The sequence below is a fragment of the Protobothrops mucrosquamatus genome, unplaced genomic scaffold (genome assembly GCF_001527695.2).
Source record: "Protobothrops mucrosquamatus isolate PMUCROS unplaced genomic scaffold, P.Mucros_1.0 scaffold1348, whole genome shotgun sequence".
Lineage (NCBI taxonomy): Eukaryota > Metazoa > Chordata > Lepidosauria > Squamata > Viperidae > Protobothrops > Protobothrops mucrosquamatus.
In genome coordinates, this window is record NW_015387544.1 from 6,782 (window position 1) to 15,829 (window position 9,048).

The 9,048-nt window shown below is 43.4% G+C and overlaps 1 protein-coding gene across 1 annotated transcript; it reads right to left on the reverse strand.

Annotated features, from left to right (window-relative positions):
- PCYOX1L (prenylcysteine oxidase 1 like) lies at nt 1-8,634 on the reverse strand. Its single transcript, XM_015821556.1, has 6 exons — nt 8,501-8,634; nt 7,142-7,348; nt 5,430-5,604; nt 4,777-4,988; nt 4,485-4,625; nt 1-846 (listed from the first exon to the last, which is right to left on the reverse strand). The coding sequence occupies exons 1-6, from the start codon at nt 8,616-8,618 to the stop codon at nt 188-190; spliced, it is 1,512 nt and encodes a 503-aa protein (XP_015677042.1). The 5' UTR covers nt 8,619-8,634; the 3' UTR covers nt 1-187.
- Nucleotides 8,635-9,048: the final 414 nt, after the last annotated feature.

Here is a 9,048-nt window from a genome sequence, read left to right on the forward strand (position 1 = left end):
GACACCCTGACTTAGAGGATTTGGGAATGCGTGGGACTGCCAATCTCAGAATCTCTTACTACACTGACTGGGAATTCCAAACGCTGCAATCCAATATAACTGGAACACAGCAGGTCAAGGAATGGCACTTAGTAGCCTCAAATATCCCCCCTCACTCTGCATGCAATAAAGTCTTGTTTTGCTAAGTTCACAGCTCAGTCTTCACTTTGTGCATTAAGTCTTTCTGGTCTATTTTCTCTACATCGTGATTCCACCGATTGTAGGCTAAGAGAGCCACATTTTTGGCTGCCACGGCAGACATTTCCATGGAGCTGGCTGCCCACTCCATGCTGTTGAGGTAGTAGAGGCTGTCATGCAGAAGAATAGGTGGGAGGTTCTTGACTGATCCATAATCAGGACAGACCTGCCATTCTGTCACCTGAACAGAATAATAAGAACGGAACAGCATCTTCAGCTCTTGCTTCTCCAAAGGATGTTGAGAGTGGACACGCCACACCGCAGCTTCCTGGGACTGCTTTCGCTTGAAGGTATTAGATATGTTGACAGGGCAGATGTTATCCATGGAATTGAAGAAGAGACCAGGAGTTTCTGTGGTGAGGACACTGGCAAAAGGAAAAAGCTTGGGATCTGGGAAGCCAAAGTATGAGGAGTTGAGGTAGCCATGAACAATGGAGGTGACTGTGGTGTGAAAGGTTCCAGGAAACTCAGCAATAGGAGGATCAAAATTCTGAAAGGTAATATTGTTCTTGCTATCATGTAGTTGAGTGGCAACGACCACTATGTCATAAAAGTTGGAACCTGGACCATCTTCATTTTCATAGTGCACTTGGTAGAGGGGTTTTCCTTCTGGATAAAAATGCACAGGAAACAAACAGGGGAAAAAACAGTAACTCAGACAGCTAGCAAGCAAGTCATCATCATTATCTTAGAACAGGGGTGTCAAACTGCCGGCCCGCGGCCGGATGCGTCATGCCGAAACCGCGCCCACCCCATTGCCGGCAATGGGAAAAAAGTCACGATACGTCGCAACACGTCACATGATGTTACGAGTTTGACACCCCTGTCTTAGAAGCTGAACAGATGAAACTTCAAAGAGAAACAATTCTGCTAAGATCTCATAGTTTGCCCTGGTTTTTTTGGTTGATTCCATTGTTTCCGCAGCTCACTCACTGCTGGTTTTATTTATGAAGACTAACTTTGCTAGCTAAACCAGCTACAATAAGCACTCACACAACTTGTAAAAATAGCAGATAGGAACTGATCAAAGAGCCTAGAGAAGATTCCCCTGACTGGTCACAAAAAAGGAAAATCTTATTGTAGTTTTTGACTTTGGTAGGTGAAAATAATTGGGTTGAGTTGTGTACATCTGCTGCCATTACAGTTTGGAATATTCCATCAACAACTATATATCTTGTGTAGGAAGCTAGATGATGCTAAACAGTTTAGCAAGCACAAAGTCTCAAATGAAAAGTTGTGGCTACAACAGTAAGAAGGAGGGTGATATTCCACAGAACACTATGAACACTATTTAAGAAATATACAACAAAAAAAGATAGGCAACCTTGTACTATCCAGCATTTAAGAAAAATAGGAGCTATAAGGATCCTTATTATGTAGGCTCTCACTCAATGCAAATCAAAATAAACATTTTTCAAGATGCTTTTAGGAATAAAAATATATGCCAATTATATCCTCTGTTAAAACGGAGTTTATTTGTTCGGCAATGACACATTTTTTCCTGCATTTATTTTCTTAAAAATCTCACTATCACTCCAAAATGTTATGTGTAGAGTTCTTATAATAAAATTACATCCTAAGCTATTGATTTTTATATCTTAAAGTTTGATATCTTAGGTATTCAGTGGTGAGTGACTGAATTATCTTAGAGTTAAAATCTTATTTAATGCAATACTTTATGAATAAATAATATAGACTGAAAGTTGTTTCTATCTAGAGGTACACCACCCACAGCAGGTGATCCATAGTTTATTTACAAGGACCACCAATATTTTCTCTTTTTACAGTTTCTACATATTATATACACACGTTATCTACTTTTATTTTCTGCTCCCTCTTTTTATTCTGTCTGGCTGAAAATGCTCTTTCTCTTCTTGCAGCTTTCTGCCCCTCTTCCTTATAAGGTTAATTCCTTATTGACCTTAGTAGAATGCAAGTAATTACCATTTCATCACATCCTCTCTTAAAGCATCACATTTGCTCAACTGGGTATGCTTTGAGTGATCACAGCAACAATAAATACCCTATGCACAGGAAACATAATCTTTTCTTAGTAAAAAAAAAAAAAGTTAGACTGTGAACACTCACAGGAAATTTCAAGTGTCTCTGTGCAATAAATATGCCAGCCTTTAAAGCAAGTGAAAGGAGAAAATCGTTTGAACATTCCTACAGTATAAAGATCCTTGTCTGTGTTATGTTCTGCCTGCTTCTCTGCATGCATCAATGGATACTTTACATCAAAGGTATTCAGGGGGCTCCCAAGGTGCAATTATTCAGAATTCTTTAAAGCAGGTCCAGCTGATAGTAATTACTGTCCATAACCTTCCTGCATTTTTTTTTACTACTTTCATCTCCCCCCCCCTTCCAGTTTCTCCCAGTTTTAGCCTTATAGTTCCCAACTGGAGCCTGGGTTCCTCCCTCTAGAAGTAGTCCTCCACTTACAACAATTCATTTAGTGACCACTCGAAGTTACAACAGCACTGAAAAAAGTGACTTATGACCATTTTTCACACTTATGATTGCTGCAGCATCCCCATGGTCATGTGATCGAAATTCAGATGTTTGGCAACTGACTTATATTTATGACAGTGCAGTGTCTACTCTAAGGGGTTATGTGATCGTCTTTTGAGAACTTCTGACAGGCAAAGTCAATGGGGAAGCCAGATTCATTTAACAACCGTGTTAATAACTGAAATTCACTTAGCAACTGTGGCAAGAAAGATTGTAAAATGGGACAAAGTTCATTTAACAACTGTCTCGCTCAGCAACCTAAATTTGGGGCTCGATTGTGGTTGTACTGTGTTTCCCCGAAAACAAGACCCAGTCTTATTATTTTTTTTGCCTCCAAAAGAGGCAGCAGGTCTTATTTTCACCTCACGGTGGCGGCACTGAGAGCCCCGCCCAGCCGGCCCACTTCTTCTGTGGCCGAAGGAGCAGCTTCATTCTGTAGCTGAGAATGGAGCTCCAGCTTGCATTTCGCAGTCAGAGGTCTTTCCGGAAGGCTTGTGCAGCTGAGAACCGAGCTACAGATTGAATCCACAGCTTGGTTTTCAGCTGCACAGGCCTTCCAGAAAGGCCAGACTGCGAAATGCAAGCCGGAGCTCTATTCTCAGCCGCAGAATGAAGCTGCTCCTTTGGCCGCAGAAGAAGTGGGCTGGTGACGCCACTGTCGATCCATGGGAGGCCTGGCTGCAATGGTAAGGTCCACCCCCGCCCTAGCTTGATTTTTAGGCATGCACTTCGCCCCAAAATTAGGGCATATTTTTGGGGTATATATTAGGCCCACCCCCCAAAATCAAGCTAGGGCTTATTTTTGGGGTAGGTCTTACTTTTGGGGAAACATGGTAAGTCAAGGACTACGGTACCTATAGTTGTAGCCTACAGAGCTTTAAAAAGAGAAACTCCTTAATGCATTAAAGTAGCTATTATACTGCGGAAGATTCAGCAGCTTCAGTCAGCGGTCTGAAGTATGAACATTTCCATTCGGCCTGCAGAAAAATGGAACAGCTGTGCACAAACAGATATCCACAACAACTGGGGAAAGCTGTAAAGCAGCCATGCTTTTTCCTGAAGATATGGGTCTTGTATAGCTTTGAGGAGAGGTACCCAGCTCATGCTAACCTGCTTTGTGACACTTCATTTCTAATGCTTAGTTCAGCATAAGAAGGTCTCTTTCTATCATGTGGCACAGTATCCGGTCAATATTTATTGCATGTATATCTCCTGAGAAGCAACAATATCTGAATTCTGGGATTAAACCAGAGGTGATTTTGAATACAATGAACCAGGTGTATGTGTGTGTTTGCTCCTTGCCACCACTCAGAAAAGGCACTCCCAGAAATGTTGGTTTTTCTGAAGAACCTTCCCTGAAAAGCAAATAAAAGCTTAGGAGGTGAGGAATTAGCCAGAGGTGTGAGAGAATGAAAACATGTTACATTTCCTTCCATTAAGTCCTCGGAAGAGTCATCTCTTGGGCTACAATTCTCTCACAGAATCTCCATGTCAACTGCATTATCCAATGTGCGGCATATCCACATTGAAAGCCAGGTGCCACTTCTTTCTAAATTGCTTTTAAAATTAAATTCTCCGGATTTGAAGTGCACCCATACGAATAGGAAAATCTGTCTTGCACAAAGTAAGACCATTCATTCATCCCAGCATGTTTACATAGTCTGCAGCAGCTCTTCAAAATCTCCAACCCCCGCTACCTGGAGATCTTTGGATGAAGATGGATTTGTGTGGCATACCTGAACTGTGCAGAGAGATAGCTGTCACCGTGGCATGGATAATGTTGGCTTTTGTGTGCTTCAGCAAGCCTGAGCACACCAGCTTGTTGCCACCTTCAACTGCCCATCGGTTTCCTTGAGCTCCTGCTAGTAACATGGCCCCTAAAAAAAAGAAGTACAGAGGGGACAGCTGTCAGAGAATAAACTAGCCAAATTGTAAAACACCAACCTTCCTTACAACATATTTGTCTCCCAAGCTGCAGAATGTCCTATTGAAAAAAGACTGGAGCAATAGAAGATGGGTAGTACTCACCTGCAAACGCAGGCACCAGTATTGACTGGCCATAATTGGCCCGGAGAATGGCCATGATAACATCATCGATGAAGCGTTGTGTGACACCCACCTCCAGCAGGGACTCCACCACAGAGCGCTGGGTCATGTTGACGAAGGTGTCACCCCCCAGTGAACGCAAGAGCTCCTCAAGATGAGAGAATGCATAGCCATGGACCTGATACTTGTAGATTCTGTAGGTCATAAGAAGGGAAAAAATGTAGAGCGGCATGACTTCTCTCTTAGGAAAAGACAGCCCTACAAGGTAGACCAGACTAAGGAACCAAGGCCAAGGGATTATATTTATTGCAACAGTTCTAGCAACAGATTTTGCAAGTCAGAATGTGCTTCCTCCTCCCTCATTTTGTGTGCATGCAGGAGGGACTTGTCTTAGAAGTGTTCTTTAATTAATTCCTTGGCCCAGCTCTAGTCCAACTTAGCTGACTGCTGCCAACTTAGTGGCTCTTCCTCCTGCCCTTCAAGGCCATTCCCTATGAGCTTTACAGGAAATCTGAAGACCTTCCCTTATACTAAATTGCTACCACTGGATAGAAGCTAATTTTGATCGAAGGGAGATTGTCCTATTTTTTTTCTCATTGCCCTGGAGGCACCAGTGATGGCCTCCTTGTACCTACCTCATGAACTTCTCCATTACTTCCTCTACCCACATTTGTAGACGTAGGAAGCTCATGCCATAGTGCCACCAGAGCCGAAAAAGATTGAGCAGGTACCAGTCTGTCTCCTCAAGGACAAACTGTTCCCCAGTGAAGATGGCACTCTTTCCTGCCACTTCTCGACGATGTTTCAATCCTACAGAACAGAAAACAACATCCAGTAAGGTTGACTTATGTCCTTTTTATCATGATGGGCTTTGCAAGAGAGCTCTCTTTTGCTGTCTACTTTTAACTTGACTCTGAGAAATCTTTCTCAGTCATGATTTTTAATACAGTTTCTCATTTGCTACCACACTCATTCATGCTTCTTCCATTTTGGCACTGCAGAATTCTCTGACAGTGGCCAGATTTTGTTATGCTTCACCTTCATCCACAATAGCCATTTTTTTCTGGGTCTGGGCTTCATGTTGCTCTTTACAACAGAAGATTGAATTTTAAAAATCAGTGAAGACTAGTTAGGAAAATAAAGACAACTCCCAACTTTATTTAAAAGTAAAAACAACTTGGTTTCTGCTGGACCCTGGCAGAACTATGTCTACAATTAGTTTGTCCTGATGGCATATTGCCTCCTTCCCGTTCAGCCCAAATCATACACTGAGATCTGTGCCAGTCAATCTGTGCCAACCCAACTTTTAGCTCACAATGTTGCTGTTAAGGGGAAAAAAGAGAGGAGGGAGTCCTTTATATGTTTGTGTGAGTTTGTGTGAGTGTGAGTGAAAGTGGGGACTCTAAGTCCATAAATAGTATAATAATACAGGACTGATTGTCTATTTTCAGTTTTGTGCCAAGGCAGATTTAATAATTTGATGTTGTTGTTATAATTGTTACATTATATTATGTATAATACATTAAGGTACATTTCATTATATTTATATTCAACCTTTCTTCTGAAGGAGTGGAAAGGCTTAGCTGAAGATGGCATATATTGATATATTTATTAATCAAATTTATAGAGTTGCCAATTTACCAAAGTCGACTCTGGGTGGTGCACAACAATCTAAGACCGCAACAGATATAAAAACATATTATATTTTAAACATATTATATTTTTAAAAAAATATAAAAATCCTTTTTAAAAAACAAATTTTGAAAAAACAAATACACAAACTCTAGGCGAAGGGAAAATAAGAATGGCTACCTCAACTTTGGAACCATAAGCATGATATATGAAGATTCCCTTCCATTTAGATTCTCAAACTCTGCCAGAAGGCTGGGCTGAGAAAAGGAACTGGTCCAAAGTCGCTCAATGAGGTCCATGTTGTATGGACGTTTGACTCTAGCTTTCCCTCAGCTCAGTTCAGCACTGCTTTATATTTAAACATGGATCAAACATATTGCCATGATGTATATATTCCTATTGAACCATCCCCCTTCATTCACAAAAAGAAAGTATCTTAGGGGGAAAAAGAACTTCAAAGTTGAAATCTCCCCCAAATAGTCCAATTGTATTCCAAAAGTACAAATGGGAATGGAATGGAATGTTTGGGCAGGAAATTACAGGCTGGCTGAATAGAACAAGTAGGTTGAGCTCCCTTGTAACAGAACAATGATGATTCCTGATCTCATCTATCTACCATGCCAGAGGAACCAAAGCTCTCCCATATCACCCAAGCTCAGAGGCAATAAAAGGATATGCTTGAAGCTTATAAATCTAAATGGTCAACCACACTTACCCAATTGCTGCACAAAATCTTCTATGTGTAAGTTGAGAGAATGGAAGAAGGCCCCTCCGCTTTCGTAGGACTGCTTGTTGACTGTAACTGTGGCTAGGCGACCCCCCACCACAGCCTTTTCATACACATCCAGCTGAACCTGAGGCCCAAAATGCTGCTGCAGGAAATAAGCCACCGAGGAGCCGCCAATTCCAGCTCCCACCACAGCTGCGAAAGCAAAGCAAGCATGTTAAGAACCACCATAAAAAGATCCATCTTCAACAAATAGATATAGTTTCCCAGGGAAAAGAGGATTGCTCAAAACCACATCTCTGTCTAGCAGTGGGCATATAATAAAAATAATAAAGAGAGCCAGTTTGCCTAGTAGTTAAGACACCAGGCTAGAAAGCAGGAAAATTAAGTTCTAGTCCTGCCTTGGCATGAAAACCAGCTGAGTGACTTTGGGCCAGTCGCTCTCTCTCAGCCCAACTCACATCACAGCGTTGTTCTCCTGGGGGAAATAGGAGGAAGGAGGAGTATTTGCTGCTCTGAGTTATTTATAAAAAATAATAAAGGCAGGATATTAAAAAAAGGTTTTCTGGCTAAGTCTGATCACATGCATTCCAATCAAACTCCAAAACTGTTATCTCACTGTGAAAACTATCTAATTCAGTGTTTCTCAACCTTGACAATTTTAAGGCATGTGGACTTCAACTCCCAGAATTCCACAGCCAGCAGTGCTGGCTGTGGAATTCTGGGAGTTGAAGTCCACATGCCTTAAAATTGTCAAGGTTGAGAAACACTGATCTAATTGTTATACCATGCTTCTTCCTCAATCTCTCAATGTATTGGCACTGCCATTTTGAATTTCTAGCTGACACAGCCAATTGCTGAGAAATCTGGGTACACTAGATCCAGTGTACCCGAAAGGATAGGGAGAAGGGATATGCTACCATCAATGGTCCCAGCAGAAGGAAAGGGGGCGGAGGAAATCCGCCCCCCCCCCCGTGTCTCTGTGAGCACAATACACATACTGTACATAGCACCCATATAAAAGAAGCAGGGATGAACTATATACACTGACCCTGCCATTGGGCTGGGCTGGCTGTATAAAAAAAAAGAGCATTATCGGATAAAATGTCAAAGCACGTGTCGGAATAGGAACACTCCAGGATGGCCACCAAAACGCCAAGCCTAACATGTTTCTGCAGAAGCCAGAGCAGCCCCACTTTCAGCCCCATCATCCCTGCTTTTACGCTCAATTTCCCCGGCGCAAATGCGGAAGCTCCAGGTTGTTTGGGCGCAGAAGCCCACCTTGGGGGTGCCTCGTGGTGGGCTAACACACCAGACAGCGAGCTGCGATGAAAGAGGAACGCCTACCTATTTTGCCCGGCGGAGCTGCATCCCCTGCCTCGGCGAAGGAGGGCTCCGTCCGCATCCCCCCTAGAGCTACGGTCAGAAACAAAAGCCACCGGGGAGAAGGAAACTCTGCCATCATGGTGGCAACGGGGAGATAAGAGGGGCGGCGACTGCAAAAGCGAGAAATCGGCAGCTAAACAGCGGAAACCAGCCCGCTAATGCGGCAGCGTCCGGCGAATTCGCAGCTTTCCGGCCCGTCGGCGGCCCTGCGCGGTTCCCGAGATTTGGGGAAGACGCGGCTGATCATCGGCTGCGCCTCCCGCGGCCTTTTTGACCTTCGCGTGGCGGATCGCAGGCAGTCGCAGCGAACGAGACAACCCCTTTTGAAAAAAGGGGGAAGTGCTTTGCTAGCGGAGGAGGTCGCGTCTTCTGGCTCGCTCCAGGGCGAGCGCCCCTTGCAGGAAGTCTCGAAACGCCAATGGGTGAGATGCGCTTTCAACCTACACCCCGAACTTCAGTTTTCTGGCGGAGACGCCTCCGGAAGTCGCCTCGATCGCTGGTTGCAAAAA